Raw genomic sequence first — 24,729 nt, 5'->3', positions numbered from 1 at the left:
GAGGATTGCTGTGAGTTCGAGACCAGCCTGGGCTACATAGTGAGTTCCAGGTCAATCTCAACTACGTAGTCTCAAAAAAACAAAACAAACCAAAATCAGAATTCAGGACCTTGCACTTGCGAGGCAGACGGAAGCATCATTGAGCTAAATCCTAGGCCCCTGGTTTGTTAGTTTGTTTGTTTATTTGTTTTTTCAGACAAGGTCTTGCTATATATTTCAGACTGGCAGACTGGCTTTGAATGCACTGTGTAGCCTAGGTTGGCCTGGAACTCGCAGCAATCCTCACCCTTCCAAGTGCTAGGATTACAGGCATGTACCACCACACCCAGCTTGTGTATATTGTTAAAATTTAGAAACAGCATTATTGTAAGTTGTAATTCATGTCATACTCATTTACAGTGTATAGTTTAGGGGCTCAGTATCACATAGCACATGATTACTATGAGCAAGGCCCTGGGTTTGATCCCCAGCACCAAAAAAAAAATACAACTCATTGTTTTAGTACAGTTGTGCAACCATCACCACATCTTTTTTATAACATGTCAGTCACCCCATAAAGAGACCCATACTTTTTTATTTATTTATTTATTTTTTTGGTACCAGGGTTCGAACTCAGCACGTTGCGCTTGCAAGGTGGGCGGTGGAACCACTGAGCTAAATCCCTGGCCTGAAACCCCATACTTCTTAGCAGTCGCTCTGTATTTTCTCCCAGCCATCCTCCCCAACAATCCTAACAACTATTAATTTGCTTTCTATTTGTACAGTAAATATACTTATTTCGGACATTGTATATAAAGAGTAATACACCATCTGGTGTTTTGGGACTGACTTCAGGTAGCATGTTTTAGGTCTGTCAGTGTAATACAGACCTTTCTTTTTATTGTGATAATGCTATGAACATTGATGTACAAGTTTTTGTATGGACATATTTTCATTTCTGTTAGATGGATACCAAGGGGTGAAATTACTGGGTCATGTGATTTAACTTTTTTGTGGGGGGAGTTTGAAACAAGTTCTCACTATGTAGTTGAGACTGACGTGGAACTTACTATGTAGCCCATGCTGATCTTGAACTCGCAGTGATCCTCCTGCCTCAGCCTCCCGAGTGCTGGGATTATAGGCATGTGCCACTGTGCCCGGCTTAGTATGTTTAACTTTTTTTTTTTTTTTTGGTACCAGGGATCCAACTTGGGTCCTTGCCCTTGTGAGGCAGGCAGCGGAACCACTGAGCAAAATGTTAAATCCCTGGCCATATGCTTAACTTTTGAGGAGCTCTCAGACTGCTTTCTATAGTGCTATGCCAACTTTATATTTCCCCCAGCAGAGTTCTGATTTCTCCACATCTTCACCAACAGGTGTTACTGACTTTTTGTTTTTTTCTGGCAGTATTGGGAACCCAGGACTTTGTTCGTGCTAGACAAATGCTGTACCACCTGAGCTACATCCTCAGTCCTTTCTTATCTTGAGACAGGATCTCACTAAGTTGTCCATGTTGGCCTTGGACTTGAACTTTATCTTCTTGGCTCAACCTCCTGAGGAACTTGTGATTGCAAATGTGTGCTACTGTGATTTTTTTTTTTTTAATAAAGCCATTCTAGTGTGTATGGAGTACTTCATTGAGGTTTTGATTTTACTTCCTTGATAGCTGCTTATGTTGAACAACTTTTTATGTACTGAGTGACCATTTGTATGTATTTGAAGAATCATCTATTTACTTATTTTTGTTTTTGTTTCTGTTTTTTGGTACCAGGATTGAACTCAGGACCTTGCACTTGTGAAGCAGGTGTGGTACCACTGAGCTAAATCCCTGTCCACCAAATTGTTTTGTTTTTTGACACAGGGTCTTCCTATATCGTTCAAGGCTGGCCTTGAACTCACAGTGATCCTCCTGTCTCAGCCTCCCAAGTGCTGAAATTATAGGTGTTTGTCACCACACCTGACCTTAGATAAAATACTTTTGATCCTATATCTATATAAATTTACAGATTATATACTTAAGCTACTAACCCATATACAAAAAATAAAAGGCACATTTTCACAGAAGAGTTAATGAGCAAATAACTGAGTACTGTGGCTCATGCCTGTAATCCCAGTACTAAGGAGGCTGAGGCAGGAGGATTCCATGAGTTTGAGGCCAGCCTGAACTACATAGCTAGACCCTATCTTGAAAAACAAAAGAAACAGGGCTGAGGATTTAGTTCAGTGGCACCGTGCCTGCCTGGCAAGCTTGAGGTCCTGAGTTTGATCCCTGGTACAAAACCCAAGAAATAAAACAGCAACAAAAAAGTGAGCAAACATTCTGATGATTCCTTCCTAGCCTGCAGGTCTTATTTGCTCTCCGGGGTGGGATGTGTCACTGAATATGGTAATGCTGAAGAATTTCTGCATTACTTAGAGGATTGTGCCTTGGGTTATGGCAGCCCCTTCTCACGGGGGACCCTCACACAAGGACCCTACCTAAAATCTCTGGGGGGTGGGGTGGGGTTTTCAGTGTTGCCTGGTTTACTCACTGGTGAATCTTATTGCTACAGGTACAGGTGCAGGTGCAGCAGTCCCCACAGCAGGTCTCGGCTCAGCAGCTCTCCCCACAGCTCACCGTTCACCAGCCTGCCGAACAACCCATTCAGGTTCAGGTGCAGATCCAAGGACAGGCACCGCAGTCAGCAGCCCCTTCCATCCAGACCCCATCTCTGCAGAGCCCCAATCCTTCACAGCTGCAAGCAGCCCAGATCCAGGTGCAGCATGTGCAGGCGGCTCAGCAGATCCAAGCGGCTGAAATTCCAGAGGAGCACATCCCACATCAGCAAATTCAGGCTCAGCTGGTTGCTGGCCAGTCTCTTGCTGGGGGTCAGCAGATCCAAATCCAGACTGTGGGTGCCCTTTCCCCACCACCATCCCAGCAGGGCTCACCTCGGGAAGGGGAGCGCCGGGTTGGTACGGCCAGTGTCCTCCAGCCAGTGAAGAAGCGCAAAGTGGACATGCCCATCACTGTGTCCTACGCCATCTCAGGGCAGCCTGTGGCCACCGTGTTGGCTATTCCACAGGGCCAGCAACAGAGTTATGTGTCTTTGAGGCCAGACTTGCTGACAGTAGACAGTGCCCACCTGTACAGTGCCACTGGGACCATTACTAGCCCTACAGGAGAAACTTGGACCATCCCTGTTTATTCTGCCCAGCCCCGGGGGGACCCTCAGCAGCAGAGCATTACCCACATTGCCATTCCCCAGGAGGCCTACAACGCAGTTCACGTCAGTGGCTCACCTACAGCCCTGACAGCTGTAAAGCTGGAGGATGACAAGGAGAAGATGGTGGGCACCACATCTGTAGTGAAAAACTCCCATGAAGAGGTAGTGCAGACCCTTGCAAACTCGCTCTTTCCAGCACAGTTCATGAATGGCAACATCCACATTCCAGTCGCTGTGCAGGCTGTGGCAGGCACATACCAGAATACGGCTCAGACTGTCCATATATGGGATCCCCAGCAACAGCCACAACAGCAGACTCCCCAAGAACAGACGCCGCCACCACCACAGCAGCAGCAGCTCCAGGTTACTTGTTCAGTAAGTGAGACATCTGTAGGGCATCTTGTTGATTCAGGTCATAATGCAACACAGAACTTGCTAAAACCTCTGGTTTATTTACTGACATGTTAGTCTTACAGTGATAAAGTATTTAGTATTTAGGGGAAGGAGGAGAAGCAGTTAAACAAACAAGACGTATATCCTAAAAAAAAAAAAAGATAATTCCTGATAAATTGGATTTTCTCACATAGCAAGGTTGAACTTTTTTTCCTGTTTCAAAATTTTAGATTTAAAGAAAAACTGCCATAATAGAATTGTGTTGGAATTCTAGCCTTAAAATTGCTTAAGTCTTTCCTAACTAGTAGTTTTGTTTGTATGTTTGTTTTTGTTTTTGTGAGACAGGGTCTCGCTATGTAGTTCAGGCTGGCCTTGAACTCTCTGTGTAGTTAGTCCAGGCTGGCCCCAAACACTCTACGATCCTGCTGCCTCAGCCTCCTGAGTGCTGGTGTGCACCGTCATGCCTACCAATTTTATTTGTTTGTTTTTTTGGAACCAGGGATCGTTGCCTACCAATTTTAAAGGTAGCTCAAGAGATGTGAGTAGGTTAATCTTTTTATATTGTTATAAATTTTCCACTTCAGTGTATAGCAGACTTTACAATGGGATGCAAAGGACAGAAGTTATAGCTCAGTGGTAGTATTCTTTCCTAGCATCATGAGGAGCCCTCCTGTATTCAGTCCTCAGCCCTGCCAAAAAAAAAAAAAAAAATGCATGGAACCTGGATGTGGTGGTGCACACCTACAATCCCAGCCCTTGGGAGGCCGAGGCAGGAGGATTGAGTTTGAGGCTAGCCTATAGTACATAGTAATATAGCAAGACCCTGTCTCAAAAAAATAGTGGTATATTGACTGCCTGGTCTCATGATACTGCTAAAGGTGGGCTTGTGGGACTGCATGTGAGGAAACAGTTAACAAATCAGATGAGGGACTACACTGAGAAACTCAGGCCATGGAAGATTGATTAAACAAAGTCTAAATTAGTTTCCAAACAGTAATATATTAGGTGACTTTGTTAAAGACCTACTAAATGCTTTTGTAAGGCTTATAAGTAAAATGAAGTAGTCCTTGTTTCAGGTACCTCAGAGTCTAGTTGTGAGAATAAGAATTTTGATGATTTCTCTCGTTTTGAATTATTTATAAGGCAGCATAATAAAAATGATATTACACACAAGCTAATTGGGAATTTAGAAATTCTGGATTAAAGTGAGAGGAGTGGGGAAAGTGAGGTTTATGCTAATTAATACAAATTTATACTAATTATACTAATTAATAATTTAGATTGACAGAAGACTGGACAATTAAATATGAAAATGGACCATAAGAACACAGCCTAGGGCAACATGACAGGGAAATAGTGGGAGAGTAGTTATTATGGGGAATAGAGAGTGTAGTCTTTCCAAAGCAAAGATGAAGTAGGTCTGTCTATGTGGGAAATCTAAAATTTCTGGGTTTGTTAGAGTTATGTAGAATTGATTTCATTGAGCAGAAACCACCCAGGACATTTGTTTGGGGCTTTGTACTAAGCCTGTGTGTCTGGTGGAGGGTGTGTGTGTGTGTGTGTGTGTGTGTGTGTAATGAAGGCCTTTGCTCAGAGCTGCATCTCTAATACTTTCTATTTATTTATTTAGAGACAGGGTCTCATTAAATTGCCCAGGCTAGGCTCCAACTTGCAGTCCTCCTGTCTCAGCCTCCCAGAGTGCTGGGATTACAGGCGTGCACCACAATTCTCATTTCTGTGCTCAGCTTTTGAGCACAGGGATGGTGCATATTAGACCTTCTCTTATTTCTCCTGGGTCCAATGGTCCAGTTTAGTTGCAGGTTAGGTCTCTTTTGGTACTTACTGTTTTTTCCTTGTAATTTGCATGTTTGGAAAAAATAGAAGGGGAAAATCTTTTCTGTAGTTTATTTTAGTGGGTCCAAATTCTTCAGAAAATGTCACTGAATAGAATTATATAGGGATTTATGTTAAGTATTACTAGGAAAAGAAAAATCAGCAAGAATAACTCATCATGAAGAAAATAAGAGTTTAAAAAAAACCACTCCAATGTGGAATACAAATAAATTTTTTTTAAAAAGAAAGAATAAGAGTTTATTGTATACAGTATGGACCCTTATGAATTCAATTGGTTCAGAAGGGCTGGTTGTAACTCAAGTTGGTTGTAAGTCAAGACTTCTTCCCATAAGAAATAATGGAAATAGTGTGTTCCGAATCTCCCAAAGCATTGTTGTTTAGAAAGAGATTCCCCTTCCTTAAGAACACCTGGAGTCTGGCTCTCTTGTGTCCTTTCCTTGGGAAAGTCAGTAGCCCACTAGGACCTGCTTCTGGCTCACTAAGGTCTCAACCTTTTCAGAACTAAAAGCTGGACTAAGGTTGTCTGTTTCTGTTTTTTCTTTAACTCTGTTCTGTAGCATGATGTGACAGTGCATTAAAAAAGTGAATGCAGAGATGGGCTTTTTCTCTCTCTGGGTGGATCTTCTCTACAAATGTTTGTAGCTCTGTCCATTTGTTCAGGGTTTCCTTTATTTTAGAAGAGGAACTTTACTGCAGTGATTGTTGACACTCCCCCTCCTCTTCAGAAAGCTCCTCATCTGCCATTTCCGCTTTTGTTTTTGGTGGTACTGGGAATCGAACTCAAGACTCTTTGCTTGCAAGGCGTGTGTGGCACCGCTGAGCTAAATCCCCAGCCCAGCTGCCATTCTCTTGCTGAGCCAGAAGTTGCTGAAGTTCCTCTGTAGACAGTTCCTCTGAGTGTTCCTCCACCAGTTCCTCAGCATCACCACTGTCTACCTGCAAGCCTATGGACTCCGCTGTAGTGACACTGTCATCACCCACAGGGTCAGTTGAAGGTTCAGGCTCCTCTACACGGCCTTCAGAGTCTCCTGTATAATTTTAGGGCACACTTTCTTCCAGACAGATCACAGGGTCCTTAGAGAGATATTTCTCAGTTAATTGAGGATTCCTCAGTTAACCCCACACAGGAAAGAGTGGCATTCAGGTCATAACTCAAGACTTTGGTCATAAGCTAAAAGTAAAATTCCAGTTGTAACCCAAGTTGTTCACATGTGAGGCCGCTTATAACTTCAGGTTCCACTGTATTCCACAGGTGTGCCTCTTCCCTCTTAGTAAGCTCTGGGGAATTGAGATAAATAAGACAACCTCTTCCACCTTTGGACTGCTTGCAAACCATGCAGAAGAGAGTTTTGCTGTGAGAGGAATTTTTAAAAGCTGGTGACACAGTGTGCTCCCTCCTCTATTGTGGATTGAGGCACAGGGAGGGCTGTACCTTCTATGAAAGTGTTCCATTCTTCTGTCTTTAAAACCAGGTATATGGCCAAACCTCCCTGCATCTTTCATACATTGCCTCATTCCTCTGCTGTACTTTATTCTTAGAAGTCTCAAAAACATTGGCACAAGCTGGTTCCACTTGCATCCACTTTTCTTTCTGTTTTTTTCAGAGTCTTGATTTGTTGCCCATGCTAACCTTATCCTGGCCTCACTGGGTCCTCCTGCATCAGGCTCCTGTGTAGCTGGTACTGTGGTTAAGTACTACTACACCTAGCTTCAGTTTTATTCTTGATTCATGTCTGAATCTGTTCTTGTCTGATGACAGTGATGTTCTGTGGCCAAATTAGGCCTATTTGTTTGTTTTTGTTTTTTTAGTATCAGGGATCGGGGCCTTGCATACCTGAGGCAGGCATTGAAACCACTGAGCTAAATCCCCGGCCCATGGCCTATTTGTTTTTTTATCTCACAGCAGTACACAATACAAGAGATCAAACTTGAGCCAGGCATGGTGTTGCACACCAAATAGCCAAATACTCAGGATGCTGAGGCAGGAGGGTCACTACAAGTATGAGGGCAGCCTGGGCCACCTAGTGAGCTCAAGGGCAGCCTAAATACATAGCAAGACCCTGTCTCCAAACAAAAGAGCACACCTACTTTGTTCAAACTTTGTGGGCTTCCACGTTATTATACAGTCTTGTTTCTCCTCCTTCTAAGTCAGTTCTTCCTTCCCAGAACCCTTACTCATGTCTTCCCCTCTCTGAATTTTAGATATTGATGTTTCTCAGGGTCTAGTACTGGTGGCCTTTTCACCCTAAGTAATTAGTGCTCATTGCCATGGTTTTCAATATCTTCTAATGACTCTTGCTGCTGCAAAAACTAATTAAGTGATACTTGTCTGCCAGGCCCTCTTCTCTATGGTTTAGATGTATTAATTCACTTAAAAGCTAGGTGTAATATCACACACCTGTTTTCTCAGCGCTCTGGAAGTTTGAGCCCATAATATTGTAAGTTGGAGCCCAGTCTCGGCAATTTAGCAAGACTCTCTTGAAAAATAAAAAGAGTTGGAAGTATAGCTCAGTGCAAAGGTCCTAGCCTCCATACTTAAAAAAAAATTAAAATTTTACACCAACCTCCTGCAGTATGTACAGAGTAGGAAACTGAGGTATACGGAAAGTTACGAGAAGCCAAAAGTCAAGGTTAGTAAGTAACTAGAATTAGGATTCAGCCTTGTACAGGCTGGCTGGACTCTCTTAACCCCCATAGGGCATTGACACAGATGTAAATTTCTCAGCTACATCTTACCCCCTTAGGACCTTTTCTACAAATTTGACTGACTATGTATCATTTACTTTGGTTTTGTTTTGTTTTTTGAGACAGGGTCTCACTATGTAGTTGAGACTGACCTGGAACTATGTAGCCCATGCTGGTCTCGAACTCACAGTGATCCTCCTGCCTCAGCCTCCCGAGTGTGGAATTACAGGCATGCGCCACCATGCCCGGCCTTATATCATTTACTTTGATTTATTAGCCTTATTATCTTTAGTAGCACCACTGTCAAAAATTTTCCCTTCTTTGGCCAGGGATTTAGCTCTGTGGTGGTGCCGCCTGCCTTGCAAGCGCAAGGTCCCAAGTTTGATTCCCCAGTACAAAAAAAAAAAGTAGAAAAATTTCCCCTTTTCAATCCAGTTGTTGAACCCCAAAACCCAGAAGTCAGCCTGGTGTGATGCCTCATGTCTGTATTCCCAGTAGTTGTACTGGTTAGGGAGGGTGGGTTGAAAGTTTGAGCCCAGCCCGGACATTTTAGCTCAGAAAATAAAAGGATTGGGAATCTAGCGCAGTGTGACGGGCTTGGGTTCAATCCTAGTATCCTTTACCCCAGAGGACAACAAAACCAGGAGTTATCCTTGAGGTCCCTTTCCCTTATTCCTTGGAGCCAGTTCGTCAGCAGACCATGTTGCTTCTAACCACCAAACTTCTCAAATTCTCTTTAGTCTCTGCACTGCCACTACTCCAGTACAGACTGTAACCACTTGCTTCTACTTTTGCTTTTCAGTCCATTCTCCATAGTATGAACAGCCAGAATCTTTTTTTTTTTTTTTTTTTTTTTTTTTGATGCTAAGGATGAAACCATTACACACGTGCTAGGCAAGCACTTTACTACTGAGCTACATTCTTATCCCTAACAGTACTATTAAAATGTAAGAATACACAATTTCCCAGGTCTTCATGGTCTCTCGTGCCTAAGAACAACTGTACAACATAGTGTACAAGGCCCTACCTGGGCTTTATCATCATCGTCACCCACATCTATAACATTTGGACATGGTGAAAGAACTTGTGGTGTCAAGATGCTTGATATTTAGTGGGCAGAGGTGTACAGTGATGGAGGGCTGCTCAAAAGCCAATAGAAAAGTATTGCCCCACATGTTGTGGCCCCTGCCTACTTGTCTATTCAAGTGTATAAGTGCAGGTAGATGGCATTACCATTGCATAAGGTCAGGAGGGCACTCTGCAGAGTACAGGTTTGGGAAGGGAAGATGAGTTTTCTCTGTGGGTGTTTTGAGGTGGTTATAAGATGTTCAGTTGGAGATCTAGAGAGTGATCACTGATATGTTCTTAGAGATGCATTGTTGGCAGTCACTTCTCAGACATGGAAATCCTATCTGGGAAGGTGGATAAGATTCATCAGGGAGAATGTGTAGTTGAAGTAAAATGTTTGGTCCAGAGCTCCAGGGTTGACAAACATTTAAAGGACTGACAGATAAACCCAAGATAGATAAAGAGCTGCCTGATAGCGTGAGGAGGTGTAGGGGAGGGTGTGTTGTCAGGAGGCTGAGCAGAGTACAGTGGAGAATATTATGAGTAGTAATATTGTTGGATTTGCAAAAAAAAAATCCAGTAGTTTAGGGCCAAAGCATTCACTGAATGTCAACCTCTCATTTTAGTAATAGGGGGAGGGGGCAGTACAGTGCTGGGAATTAAACCTAAGGAATAGAACTAGGCATATGCTCTGGAACTAAACTACATATCTAGCCCTTTTCATTTTATTTTGAAGGGAAATCTCATAAAGTTGTCCGTGTTGGCCTCGAATTTGTAATCCTCCTGCCTCAGTCTCGTGAACAGCTGGGATTACAAGCATGCAGCACTATGGTAGGCTTCACTGTAGTAATTTTTAGCTAGGAGAAACTTGGAATGGCAGTGGTGGTGCTAGTTACCAATGGGATAAACAAGAAGAGAGCCTTCAATTCTGTGGTGGCCAGAATAGGAATTGGAGCACTGAGTGCAGCATGGTGGTCAAATTTCAGAGAACATCAAAAGAAGCCAGGCTTGGTGATGCATGACTATAATCTCAGTCTCTGGGAAACTGAAACAGGAGGATCGCAAATTGAACCTGAGCTTAGGCCACTTAGTGAGTTAGCCATACCCTGTCTCAAAAAGGAATTAGGGGGTGGCTGGGTATTTTAGCTCAGTGCAGAGGCCCTGGATTTAGTTCCTAGGACTGCAAAAATAAGGGTGGCAGGGAATAAGGGCAAGAATGCCAAGGCCTACCTATAAGATTTAGGTTTCACCAGAAAAATAGTGACAGACCTTTTAGTAAAATGGACTAGGGGAAAGTGTGTTGCTGGATGTGCTGAGAAAGTGCTTGTTGACTAGTGGGGCCTTGGGTTGTGTGCAAGGACATGTGTAGCTCACTCTTGAGAGGCTTTAGGTGCCAATTGTTCCACTGGCCTGGAGCTCATTTGCTTTCAGGGCCTTTACCTAGTGCATTCAAGGTCCGTGATAAGTGGCATTTAATGGAGCTGTTTTGGAGCAATGATTTGTTTGGTGACTTCTAGACTACCCAGTGGAGTGAAGGAGAAAAACTGACACCAAGGTTTTTCTGCACATCACTACCATTTGAATCAGCTCTTTGCCTCAAACTGGTTTATGCATTTGGTTTCCTAAGCCTAATGCAGAACTTTGCAAACATGTTTGATGAATCAGTGCATAAGAGCAGTTAGGGCTTTTGTATAGTTTGAATTGCTCTTTTTTTCCCCATCGTCTTTAAGAGGCCAAGCACATTCCTTGAAGATGGATTAACTCAGTTTTCTCCCTTTATTTTTATTTTATTTTTATTTTTTGGTACTGAGGATTGAACCTTGGGTCTTTGTGCTTGCGAAGCAGGCAGTGGAACCTCTGAGCTACATCCCCAGCACCTTGGAGTTTTGTTTTTTTATTAACTATTATTATTTTTTGGTACCAGGGATCAAACTGGGGTCCTTGCGCTTGCGAGGCAAGCAGTAGTAGAACCACTGAGCTAAATCCCCGGCCCACCCTGGAGTTTTAATATTTGAGGGACTAGAGGTTTCTTGAGAATCATTAAGATTAGGTGTCAAATAAGCTGTTGATCTAAATACTAATTATGAGTTTGTTAATCTTATGAGGCTCTGACTATGGATCTGTAAAGTTTAGGGTGGAGGTTTTATAAGGAGGGAGGGCTGTTTTTGTCAGGTGCAGAAAATGAAATCTGGTTTACTGAGTATCATATGTAGATAAATGTTTGCTAGCACCTCGTGTAGTACAGTTTGAACCTAACTTTATGTAAAGGTAGAGTTGATTTTTGCCTATTCAGTTTTCTTGTTTCTTTTTTGTTTTTTGAGACAGACTCTTGGTATGTAGTTCACACTGGCCTTGAACTTACTATGTAGTCCAAGCTTGTCTTGAATTTAATAGCAATCCTCCTCCTGTCTTAGCCTCCCAAGTGCTGGGATTACAGGCATGTACCACCATGCCTTGCTTTTCTTTGTTTTTGAGACTAAGCCTTGCTATGTTATGTTGCTCAGGCTGGGGGCTTGCTTTAGTCCACCAGCCTCAACTTCTTTGTAGCCCACACTGTGGGCATATACCACTACATTTGGCTGCCCACATTTTACATACTTTTCTTTCCTGTAAGTTTATACAAAAACGTGTATGACAGCTTTTTTGTTTTTGTTATTTATTTAAAAATTTTTTTTTATTTTTTTATTTTTTGGTTTTTTGAGACAGGGTTTCACTGTGTAGTTGAGACTGACCTGGAACTCACTATGTAGCCCAGGCTGGTCTCAAACTCAGAGCAATCCTGCCTCAGCCTCCCAAGTGCTGGGATTACAGACGTGTATCACCACACCCGGCTCTGTTTTTTTATTTTTTGAGGGGATGGCATTTGTGAATAATTACAGTAAGTCCCCAACCTATGAATGAGTTCTGTTCCAGGAGAATTGTTTGTAAGTCAGATTTGATTGTAATCTGACAAAATGAATCTTATACAGTATACTTGTAAAAGTTTGCAGCCCAAATGTTCAGAAGTTGGGAACTTACTGTATTCTTTCATTATAGAAATGTTAAAAAGCACAGAATAGTAGGGAGTATTGATCATTTATGCATATATTATCAGTCTTGATTTTAGAGAAAAATCATTTCATAGAGGGGGATAATTTTTATTTACATGATTGTACACTTATTCTTCATTTTTGTATCTTGTTTCCTTTTACTTGCCAGTGTAAGTAAAAGCTATACAATTGTTATTAGTCTTTGTTTTTTTTAACCAACATTTAAAATGTTTGTTTTTTAATTCACATGGTGGATGCTGTATAATTTGCCTTGGTATTCCCCCTTTGCTGGACACTCATTATTTTACATTGTTCTCTGATATAAGCCACTCTGCTGTTTATACATAAAGTACAGTCTCATTTTCTGGTGGCTTCCTTAAGATAGAATCCCTGATCAGAACATACACATATTTTCTTGCATAATATTTTATAAAAATTATGTAATACCAAAACATTAGTACTTTATCTGTCTGTTTAACAGTCTTATCAAAGCTGATAAGATCATTTTTATTTTTAGTTGTTGAAGAAATTTGTGGCTCTTGTAGAAACTTTTGTTTATTTAGAATGACTTCTGATTATTTTTCAGCACTTCGCATATGGCTGGTGTAGGCTCTGGTATAGGGGTTTGCTCAAGAGGATTTATTTGGGGAATGTTGATAAGTGTGTGAGACCCAATAACCTGCACTTGGTATACTTATTGCTGTTTGTCAAACCCTTTGGGGACTGACTGAGACAGATGTTCTCTGTCCTTTGTCTAAATGGCTTGGCTGTCAAACCATGGATGATGAGATCTTGTGGAGGCAGGAAGCTAGAATAGTACCTCCTATGTCTAGAAAATGGATTGTGTTCTTACATGAAAGTATTGTTTTAGGAAAAGTTTGAAAAAAATAGAATCTTATAGCCAGAGAAGCCATAAATATTGTCCATTCTTTGTTACTGCTGTTGTCATTTTTGAGATAGGGTCTTGCTATGTAGTTCAGGCTGGGCTTGAAATCACTTTGTAGACCAGGCTGGCTTTGAACACACAGAAATCCTTACTTCAGCCTCCCAAGTGCTAGGATTACAGACATGTGCCACCATGCTCGAGATTTCTCTTTTTTTTCAGATTTTTCATTCTTGGTTTTTTTTTTATTTGTTTGTTTTTTGTTTTTAGAGTCTTGGCTGTGCAGCCCAGGTTGGCCTCCATCTCACAGTGATCCTCCTGCCTCAGCCTCCTTAGGACTGGGATCACAGGAACACACCACCCCCACCCCCCTTGCTTGATTTTTCATTCTTAATCTGTCATTTTATAATGGTAGAGGAGAGAACACTATTTGGTTTGGGGGCGTTATTTTCTCCTAAATAGTAGTCATCAGTTATGAACATCAGAATCACACAGGGAGTTTTTAAAACTACTGATGCCAGATCCTACTCTTAGAACAGTTAAATCATAACTTCTGAGAATAATGCCCAGGTGTGAATATTTTTAAAAAGCAATGATGACTTGAAGTTGTAACTAGATTTAAGAATCACTGCTGCAGCTGGGCACGGTGGCACACGCCTGTAATTTGAGGCCAAGTCAGGAGGATCGCTGTGAGTTCATTGCTCGCAAGAATCATTGCTGCAGGGACCAGGAATGTGGGCTCAGCCTGGCTGCTACTTCCTGGGAAGCACAAGGTTCAGAGTTCGATCCCTGGTACCAGAAAGAAATTAATAACTGTTGCGGACATTTGATACTGAAAGTGTGTGATCTGGAAACCAGTAATCTTGGTTCTACTTGGGAGCTTGTTAGAAATATATCAGGGTGCTATATTCTTTCAGTATTCCACTTTCAAAATGTAGAATGTACTTTCTTTTTTTACTTTTACTTGGGCCAAACTCACTTTGCAGAGCCTGTTTCTTTTCCTACCTTTAATAAATGTAAAACCTACTACCATTACAAAAAAAGAAATACTTCACCTGCAAACCCTTTATTTATTTAATTTTGTGGGGGTACAGGGATTGAACTCAGAACCTTTCACTTATTAGGCGGGTGGTGGCAGGACTGCAAACCTTTTTAAAAAATTAATTTTATTGGTACACTTTCGACATCTATAATGATCACATTCATCATAGGGAATTTGTACCTGTACATAATATATCATAGTTCTTTTTTTTCCCCATTCTCCTCCCTTCTCTTTAGTCCTTCTTCCCCTCTCCATTTATAAAACTTTGTTTTTATTATTTTCCTTCTTTATCCCTATCCCCTTTTTCCCTCCTTCCTTCTTTGTTCAACTTTCCACATGAACATTTTCTTCCTATTTCCCAACATCTGCATTCCTTTTTTGGTCTTTATTTATATTTACCGTTTGGATTTCTCACGTAAGAGAAACAATGCAATACTTAAATGTGTGCCCAATTTATTTCACTTGAAATTGTTCTCATTGAGCATCCATTTAGTTAAAAATATCTCAGATTAATTTTTTTTTTATTTTGTTTTCTTTGAGACAGGGTCTCACCAAGTACCCAAGGCTGGCCTTGAACTCACTATGTAGCCTAGGCTGGCCTTGAGTGCACATTGATCCTCCTGCCTCAGCCTCCCGAGTGCTGGAATTACAAGTGTGTACCATCACACCTAGCAAATTTATCCTTCTTTATGGCAGAGTAGTATTCTGTTGTATATAAAAACCACATTTTCAGTCAGGCATAGTGGTACACACCTGTAATCCCAACACTTGGAAGGATAAGGCAGGGAGGATATCTCTTGAATTCCAGGCCAGTTTAGAGTACATAGTGAGTTCAAGACCAGTGTGGATTACACAGTGAGACCATTTCAAAAACACCAAAATAAGGCCGGGTGTAGTGGCACATGCCTGTAATCCTAGCACTTGGGAGGCTGAGGCAGGAGGATCACTGTGAGTGCGAGACCATCCTGGGCTACATAGTGAGTTCCAGGTCAGTCTCAAGTACATCGTGAGACCCTGTCTTAAAAAAACCAAAGGAAAAAAAAAAACAACAAACAAAAAAACCCCACCAAAATAAAAACCAGACAAAACCCCCATATTTTCTTTATCCATTCATGCATTGATGGACATATGAAATATTTCCAAGATTTAGCTATTACAAATTGTGCTGCTCTAAATATGGGTGTGTATATATCACTGTGGGATGATGCCATGGCTTGCTTGGTTGAAGGGTCTACCTACAGAGTGAAAATGCCAGGGGCTTAAGAAAAAACAAAGAGATACAAAAGCAAAGCTGGGGCCAGGTGGAGCCTCACTCCTGATGGGAGAAAAGGTCTGCCAGGCAACTGCAGCGTGTTTGTTTATAATGGTAGCGATAAGGGTAGTGCAGGGGGAGGTAAAGGTCTGTAATAGGATCCTGGAGAGTAGCTAAGGTCTGCAGAACATCATGCTTTGGTGGTTTTATGGGGAGAATGGACAGGGAGGAAGGCATGTCATGTTCCATGTTCTTGTTCCACACGGGGCCCTGCCTCATCTGTGGGAAGTGGTGAGTTAGGCTTGGCCTTAGTGAACTACAGCACAGCACTCCCAGCAGTGTGATGCTTTTAACTTTTTTTTTTTCTTTTTTGTATTATGGATCAAACTCAGGACCTTGTGCTTGTGAAGCAGGTGGGACACCCCTGAGCCTAAATCCCTATTGGGAAGATACCTGGAGGGGGAATAGCTGGGTCAAATGGAACCTCTAGTTTTAGTGTTTTGAGGACTCTGCATTCTAGTTATACCAATTTACACTCCCAACAACAGTAGAGAAGGTTTCCTTTTTCCCCATAGCCTTGCTAGCATTTGTTATTGAATTTTTTTTTAATTGGTTGAATTCTTTTTTTCTTTTTTTGGCGGGGGGGTACTGGGGATTGAACTGGATCCTTGTGCTTGCAAGGCAGGCCACTGAACCACTGAGCTAATTCCCCGGCCCAAATTGGTTGAATTCTTGATGATAGCCATTCTTTCTGGAGATAGAATCTCATTTTAATTTACATTTCTTAAATGATCAGTGATGTTGAATGTTTTTTCATATATTTATTTGCTGTTTGTACTTCATTTGAGAACTGTCAGTTTATTTCAGATGACCATTTTTGGATTGGTTTTTAAGTTTAGGGGGATCTGGTAGATGGTTTGTGGTTTTTTGTTTGTTTGTTTTTGTTTTTGTTTTTTGTTTTTTGTACTGGGGATTGAACTTGGGACCTTGTGCTTATGAGGCAGGCAGGCAGCAGAACCACTGAGCTGAATCCCTGGCTCAAGGGATCTGGTTGTTTTGAGTTCTTTATATAGTCTAGATATTAGTACTTTTTCTGAAAAATAGCTGGTAAAAATTATTTCTCATTCTGTCTCTTCAATCTGTTGGTAGTTACTTTTGCTATACAAAAGCTTTAAAATATGATGAGATCTCAATTGCTAATTCTTTGTAATATTGGGCCGGGTGTGGTAGCGCATGCCTGTAATCCCAGCACTCGGGAGGCTGAGGCAGGAGGATCGCTGTGAGTTCGAGACCATTCTGGGCTACATAGTGAGTTCCAGGTCAGTCTCAACTACATAGTGAGACCCTGTATCTAATCCCCCCCAAAAAAAACAATTTCTTTGTAATATTTCCTGTCCAATCTGGGTTTTGTTCCTAAAGTCTTTGCCTACACCTATGTCTTCAAGAGTTCTACCTGTTTTATCTCCTAGCAGATTAAGTATTTCTGTTTTAATATTTAGATCTTTTGTTTTGTTTTGTTTTTGTTGAGGCGTTCACCCCATTTAGCTCAGGTTGGCCTTGAATTTATTATATTGTTCAGGTTGGCCTTGAACTCAGTAGCAGTCCTCCTGCCTCAATGTCCCAAGTGCTGGGGTTACAGGCATGAGCTACCATGCCTGGCTTAATATTTAGATCTTTGATCCATTTCAGTTTTAGTTTTTTACATGATGAGAGATATGGGTCTAACTTTAATCTTTGGCATGTGTAAAGCCAATTTTTCCAGCACCATTTATTAAAGAGGCTATTTTTCTTGTAGTGAATTTGACCCCATTGTCAAAGATAAGGTGCCTGAGTATTTTTGGATTTGTTTCTACATCTTCTAATGTGTTGCATTGATCCTCTGGCCAATACTATGCTTTTTTTTTTTTTTGGTTTTTGAGACAGGGTCTCACTATGTAGTTGAGACTGACCTGGAACTCACTATGTAGCCCATGCTGGTCTCGAAGTCACAGCGATCCTCCTGCCTCAGTCTCTGAGTGCTGGGACTACAGGTGTGCACCACCACGCCCAGAGCCATGCTGTTTTTTATCGTGGTAACTGTGTAGTGTAATTTCAAGTCGGGGATGCCCCTGCTTTGCCTTCATTGTCCAGAATTGCTTTTGCTATTCTAGTTCTCTTCTGGTTCTGTATGAATTTTAGGGTTGCTTTCTCTAGTTTTATGAGGTATGCTATTGATATTTTGACTAGGATTTCATTACATTTGCATAACAGTTTTGGAAGTATTGCCATTTTCACTATGTTGGTTTTGCCTATCCAAGAACAAGGGTTATCTTTCCATTTTCTGATATCCTCTTCAGTCTCCTCTTTCAGAGTTTGTATTTTTCAGTGTAAAGTTCTTTTACTTCCTTCATTTGATTGATTCCTAAGTATTTAATTTTCCTTTTTTTTAATATTTTAATCTCGTTTTTATTGATGCTATTCTAAAAGATGTTGTTTCTCTAATTTCTCTCTCAGTGAGTTTGATATTTGTGTATGGAATGCTGATGATTTTGAATGTTGAATTGCTATCCTGTTGTAGTACTGAATTTGGTTAATATAAATCTTAAATCTAGGATCTTTTGACCACCTTCAGGCCTTTTTAATCAGGCTCTGCATTTAATAAATTTCCCAAGTAAGTTTGCCCTTTGAAGTTTGAGGAGGAGTTCATTGAGCCAGTGATGGATGACATTGGAGTTCCCATTTTAATTGGAGAGTTTATAAAGTCTGATACCTGAGCTCTCTCCTAGTGAGACATTGCAACCCCAGGTATTGATACTTTTAAATAAGTCAGAAGTCCATCTAAGGATGAGAAGCACTGTACTCTTCAAGTATGTAGAGAGCTACCTTTACTGTCCTTGGAATTCAAGAATCCCAAAGCTTCTGCAAAGGACAGCAAGAAGAGATTTTTAAAAATATTAAATGAACCATAAGTAATTTTTTTCTGAGAATTTTACCAGTGGACCTAATGCAAACAATATTGACTCATTCTGATGTTTTCTTTCATAGGCTCAGACTGTCCAAGTTGCTGAAGTTGAACCACAGTCACAGCCACAGCCTTCCCCAGAACTTCTGCTTCCAAATTCTTTGAAGCCAGAAGAAGGGCTTGAAGTATGGAAAAACTGGGCCCAGACTAAGAATGCTGAACTAGAGAAGGATGCTCAGAACAGATTGGCACCCATTGGGAGTAAGTGTTGGGAGGGGCTAAGAGATGAGATGTGTCCAGTGTCAATAGCAGGAGGACAGAATGACAAGAAGCTGGTAGTCCCTGGCTGGAGGACCTAGAGAGAGCACTATCTGAAATGCTAAGCTGCATCATGACCAGCAGTAAGCAAGCTGGGCCCTGAACTGAAGACAGAGTGGCTTCTGGGAGGAAATAAGTAACAGTGAATGTATTCAAAGCCCTTCTTTGGCATTAGACTCATAAACTTGCTTATATTATACAAAGTGGATTCTGATTTTTTTTCTGCTTTCATTTCTTGGCCCTAATAGTAATTTCTGAGATGCTATATGTGAGATAAGGAAGGAAAAGTAAACCCTTGGTGTAATAGCATATGTGATTAATGACATAGCCAGTTCTGATTATAGACGGAAATGACCATTCTTCTCCCAACACCCTGGGCTATATCTGCTCTTAAGCTCTCCTTTCAGGAATATTATTAGCCAATAAGGAGACAACTGTGGCCAGGTTCCCTAATCACCTTTGGGAATTGTGTCACAGGGCGCCAACTGCTGCGATTCCAAGAAGATCTCATCTCCTCTGCTGTGGCTGAGTTGAATTATGGGCTGTGTCTAATGACCCGGGAAGCTCGAAATGGAGAAGGTGAACCCTATGACCCTGACGTGCTCTACTATATTTTCCTGTGTATTCAGAAGGTAGGAATCAGATTATCACAGGAACATGTATGAGCTATGTTCCCATTAGGTGTTGCTGATTAGTCAGCTTAGTTCATTGACAAGTGGTGAAAATAAAATTTTCTTTGAGCTAATAATGTGCTTTAGAATAGACATTTCATTTTTATTTGCGAAGATCTTCATGTTCATTTCAGAACATAAAATAGGCAAGTATTATCTTAACATTTAGAGAAACTTTTGTTAAAATATTTGATCATTACCTTAATAGATTTTTGTTTTAATCACAAAGTGTTCACTTCTTTTTGTTAAAGTATACATAGAATTAATAATAAAATCTTAATAGATTTTTGTTTTAATCACAAAGTGTTCACTTCTTTTTGTTAAAGTATACATAGAATTTTCATTAAAAAGGCAATTTAGGGCCAGGAATTTAGCTCAGTGGTTCCAATGCTTACCTTGCAAGTGTAAGGACCCAAGTTCTATCCCTGGTACCAAGAAAAAAGAAAGGCAATTTATCCACCAGGTGTTATGAAACATACCTATAATCCCAGCACTCTGGTAGGCTGAGTCCGCAAGGTTGCAAGTTCAAGCCCAGCCTGAGCAATTTAACCAATTTAGTGTGACCTTGTCTCAAAAGATAAAAACAGGCTGGGTGTGGTGGCGCATACCTATAATCACAGCATTCAGGAGGCTGAGGCAGAAAGGAGGTTGGCTGCAATTTTGAGGCCAGCCTGGGCTACATAATAAGTTGAAGGACAGTCTGAACTACATAGTGAAACCCTGTCTCCAAAAAAAATACTGGAGATAGAATTTCAGTGGGAAAGTCCTGGGTTCAGTTTCCAATGCTAAGGTGAGGAGGGGGTGGTATTTATGCAAAAGTATTTGGCCAGGTATGGTGGTGCATGCCTGTAATTCCAGCACTTGGGAGTTGAGGCAGGAGGATTGTCAAGATTTCAAGGCCAGCCTGAGCTACATAGCAAGACCCTGTCTCAAAAAAAGAAAACAAAACCCCAAAAATGTTTGATGCTAGCACAGATTTTCTTCTCATTTTTCCCTATAACAAAACAGTTATTTGAAGAAGTCTGGCTAGGGTTAAATACAAAAATATAGTTAGGTTTTCAGGACCACTGTGGTAAAAATGTCATAATAGAGAAACTTGTAGAGTATCAGCTTTGAGAAACAGATGTGGATTTCTTGGTATTTGAAGGCCCTTGGAGAGAACCCCACAGTATGAGGGCTTACTGGTTGGGACTCTTGCCTAGTGTGAAAAAAGTCTGCCTCCTAGTTTGTTCCTCTTTTTTTTTTTTTTTTGGTACCGGGGATTGAACTCGGGTCCTTGCTCTTGCAAGGCAGGCCACGGAACCACTGAGCTAAATCCCTGGCCTTTACTTGTTCCTCTTTTTTTCTGATCCTTACCCAGGCACATGTGAATGATTTCTCATGCTGTGTCATGATCTAGTCTTTCCCCAGTCCTAGAAGACAGAATCATCTCTATTTACTGACAAGGAAACCAAGCCCCCGAAGTTAGAAGACATCCATATGTTGTTAATTTACACAATATCTTATAAGAGACTGGCCCTTAAGCTTACTCATCATTTTTTCCTGCCATAAAACAGTGCCTTGCTTGACTGAAATACATTCACTAAAGTAGCATTCAAGAGCTGGTGATGTAGTGCAGTGGTATTTTCTTAGCATTGCTTGCATGGATTGAATTTCCAGTTCTGCAAAAATTTTTATTTAGAAAATCCACCCAGAAACAGGCAGGGTAGTGTGCACCAGTAACTCTAGCACTCAGAAAGACTGAGGCAGGGATTACACATTCAAGCCCAACCTTAGCAATTTATTGAGGCCCTGTCTCCTGAAAAGGCTGATGATATAGCTTGGGGCAAAGGCGGTTCAATCTCCAGTGCTGGGGGGAAAAATAGAGCATGGCATAGTAGTACACACCTGTAATCTCAGCTACGCCAGAGAATGATGTAGGATTGTGAATTAGAGATCAGCCTGGACTACATAGTGAGAGCCTGTGTCAAAGAACAAAAACAAGCTAGGGACATGGCTCACTGTTTGCTTAGAATGTTTGAGTCTATGAGTTTGATCCCCAGCACCACAAACAAAAAACAAAAGAATAAAGTAATAGATGGGAAATGGTGGCACAGGCTCTCATCCCAGCACTCTGGGCAACAGATAGGAGAATTGCAAATTCAGACCTAACCTGAGTAACTTAGCAATTTAAGAGACACTTTGTTCTACAAAAATTTAAGGGGCTGGGAATATAGCTCGGTACCAAGGCACTGTGCTCAGTCCCCAGTGTGAAAAGAATAAACAGCTAAACTGGGTGTATGTCTGTAATCCCACCACTTGGGAGGCGGAGGCAGGAGAATAGGGAGTTAAAGGTTGGCCTGGAGTATGTATTGAGACCCTGTATCAAAAGAACAATGAAAGAAAGAAAGGCGGGAAGGCAGAGAGAGAGAAAAGAGAAAAGAAAGAAAAAAGGTGGGTGGGGGTGTAGCTCAGCATTTTCTGGCTTCAAATTCAAGTACTAGGTGGGGAAAAAACCCAAACAAATCTGTCTCACTGACCTAACTGTCAAGTTAGTGTGATGACAACACCTGTAATCCCAGCACTTAGCAGGCTGAGGCAGGAGGATCATTGAGAGTTCGAAGGTAGACTAGATTATATAGGCAGACCCTGTCTCAAAAAAAATAACTGTTATGGGATCAGTTTACATGTTATGAAGGTGTCACAGGCTAGACAGTTTTAAATTGGTGGCATCCTTTTTGAGGGGAGAATTGGTAGGGAGAGATGCTTGTGCTTGTGGAAAAGTATATTTAGCCTGAAACTCTTACTTATGAAAGCACTAATTACTTTTGTTGACTGTTTTTCTTGTAGTACCTCTTTGAAAATGGAAGGGTAGATGACATTTTCTCTGATCTTTACTATGTTCGATTCACGGAGTGGCTTCATGAAGTTTTGAAGGATGTTCAGCCGCGGGTCACTCCACTTGGTAAGTTCCTCTTGTCTTTGGTATTCTTTTCTTTCTTTTTTTTGGGGGGTGGTACCGGGGATCGAACTCAGAACCATGCAGTTGTGAGGTAAGGCATAGCACAACTGACCTACGTTCCTGGCCTGACCTATGTTCCTGGCCCATCTTTGGTTTTTTCTCACTTGGGTTTTCAAAAGATGAGCAGCTTCTGTGGCTGGCTATGTTTATAGTGTGTAGTCAAAGGGCTTATAAATCCCAGACAGTAGTGTTGTCCTCTGTGTTGCTTTTTTCGCCAGAGACTCCTGTTGGTCTGGCATGGCAAGGACACTGGAGTGTACAGGACTAGTAGGGCAGTTATGTGGTGTTTTTTTATTGTTTGTTTTTCCTATTAAAATCTGTTATTAAGGGCCAGGGATTTACCTCAGTGGTTCCTCCGCCTGCCTTGCAAGCGCAAGGACCCAAGTTGGACCCCCAGTACCAAAAAATCAATCAATCAATCAATCAATCTGTTATTAAAATCAGAATCACAGCCAGTCACAAGTGCTTATATCTACAGTCCCAGCTGCTGGGAAGACTGAGGCAGGATGATCACTTGAGTTCTGGAATTCAAAGCTAGCCTGGAAATCAGAATGATGCCTTATCACAAAAGAAAAAGAAAAAAAAAGAATCATCATGCTCGCTTTCGCAGCATATATGCCAAAAAGAATCATCACTTACTGAATTAGGTGTGGTGGTGCCCTTCTGTAATCCCAACAGTTGGGGAGGCTGAGGCAGGATGATTGCCATGAGTTTGAGGCCACCATGGGCTACATGATGAGTTTGAGGCTAGCCTGGAATACATAGTGAGACCCTATTGCAAAACAAACAAATGATTACAGTTGTTAAGAATTAAGAGGTAGCGGGCCAGCATTTAGCTCAGTGGTTCTACTGCCTGCTAGCAAGGACCCGAGTTCAATACCTGTACCAAAAAAATCAGTAACAAAAATAAAAGAATTAAGAGGTAGGGTGGGCATGGTAACCCATGCCTGTAATCCCAGCACTTGGGGGTCTGAAGCCAGGGAATTTCCACAGCTCAAGGCCAACCTGAACTACATAGCAAGACCCCGTCTCTCTCAAAAAAAAAAAAAAAAAAAGGGCAGGCCGGGGTAGTGCCTCATTCCTTTAATCCCAGCAGTCAGGAGGCATTCAAGGTCAGTCTGTCCTAGTGAATTGAAGCCCAAACTGAACTATATCCTATTTTTAAAAGTCTCCCACAAAAATCAAACTAGGGCTGGGGATTTAGCTCAGTGGTTCCGCCACCTGCCTTGCCAAGCACAAGGTCCTGAGTTCGTTCCCCGGTACCAGAAAAAAAAAATTCATTTTCTTAAGTTACAAGCAGTTTCCTTTTTTTTTGGAACAAAAGGCTTTCAGTAAAATAAGACTTGGGATTAATTTTTGTTTGGGATTAAATTTTATTTTATTTTTTTCCCCTTGAGATGCTGGGGTTTGATCTCAGGGCCTTGTATATATTAGCAGGTACTTTACTGTTGAATTCCCTCCTAGCCTGAGTATTAATTTTTTTGTTTTTTATGCAACTTTAGATGTCCAAAAATTAAAGTACAGATAATTCTCTATGCTCTCTTGCATAAGCACCCTCACATAGTTTCCTCTCATTAATTAGCACATTACTTTGATTTGCTGAGCATGGTGGTGCACACCTGTAATCTCAGCACTTGGGAGACTGAGGCCAGTGGATTTTGACAAGTTCGAGGCCATTCGCGGCTCCTGTATGTTGTTTTTCATGGCTTAATAAGTCATTTCTTTTTATCACTGAATAATATTCCATTTTACAGATATAACAGTGTGTGTATTCATTTTGTTGAAGGACACTTTATCTTGTTTGCTTCCAAGTTTTTGCAGTTGTGACTAAAGATGTTATAGTGGTAGCCGGGCGTGGTGGCGCATGCCTGTAATCCCAGCACTTGGGAGGCTGAGGCAGGAGGATTGCTGTGAGTTCAAAACCAGCCTGAGTCTACATAGTGAGTTCCAGGTCAGTCTCATCTATGTAGTGAGACCCTGTCTCCAAAAAAAAAAAAGATGCTATAGTGGTGGCTTATAGACCCAGCACCTGTGAGGCTGAGGCAAAAGTGTCACTTCAGACTAGGAGTTCAAAACCAGCCTGGGCAACATAGCAAGAACCCTGTCTCCAGGGGGGTCGGGGGGGAAAACCACAAAATTTTTAAACTTATGTTTTGTGAAAAATATAATTAATAGAATGAAAAGTCAAGCTGCAGACTGGGGGCAGAAATCTTTACAAAACACATACCTATATGGGCCAGGGATTTAACTCAGTGTTGCTGCAACCTGCCTTGCAAGTTCAAGGTCCTGAGTTTGATCCCAATCCCCCCAAAAAAACCCCAAACATACAGCTGTCAAGGTCTAATATCAAATACTTTCTAAGAATTATTCTTTTTTTTTTTTTTTTTTTTTTTTTTTTTTTTTTTTT

General features: G+C 41.3%; 1 protein-coding gene across 6 annotated transcripts in view; it reads left to right on the top strand.

The window, feature by feature from the left end:
- Qrich1 (glutamine rich 1) overlaps positions 1–24,729 on the top strand; it is a 50,030-nt gene that overhangs the window by 18,553 nt on the left and 6,748 nt on the right. For all 6 annotated transcript variants that reach the window (XM_010615612.2, XM_010615613.2, XM_010615611.3 and 3 more), the window contains 4 exons: positions 2,532–3,560; positions 18,416–18,593; positions 19,128–19,282; positions 22,151–22,265. In XM_010615612.2, the coding sequence (XP_010613914.1) occupies positions 2,532–3,560; positions 18,416–18,593; positions 19,128–19,282; positions 22,151–22,265 (1,477 nt within the window). The remainder of the gene's footprint in view (positions 1–2,531; positions 3,561–18,415; positions 18,594–19,127; positions 19,283–22,150; positions 22,266–24,729) is intronic.

This window comes from Fukomys damarensis, unplaced genomic scaffold (genome assembly GCF_012274545.1).
Source record: "Fukomys damarensis isolate Sample0158 unplaced genomic scaffold, DMR_v1.0_HiC HiC_scaffold_37, whole genome shotgun sequence".
Taxonomy (NCBI): domain Eukaryota; kingdom Metazoa; phylum Chordata; class Mammalia; order Rodentia; family Bathyergidae; genus Fukomys; species Fukomys damarensis.
The sequence above is the reverse complement of the archived record's forward strand: the minus strand, read 5'-3'. Positions and strand labels throughout refer to the sequence as shown.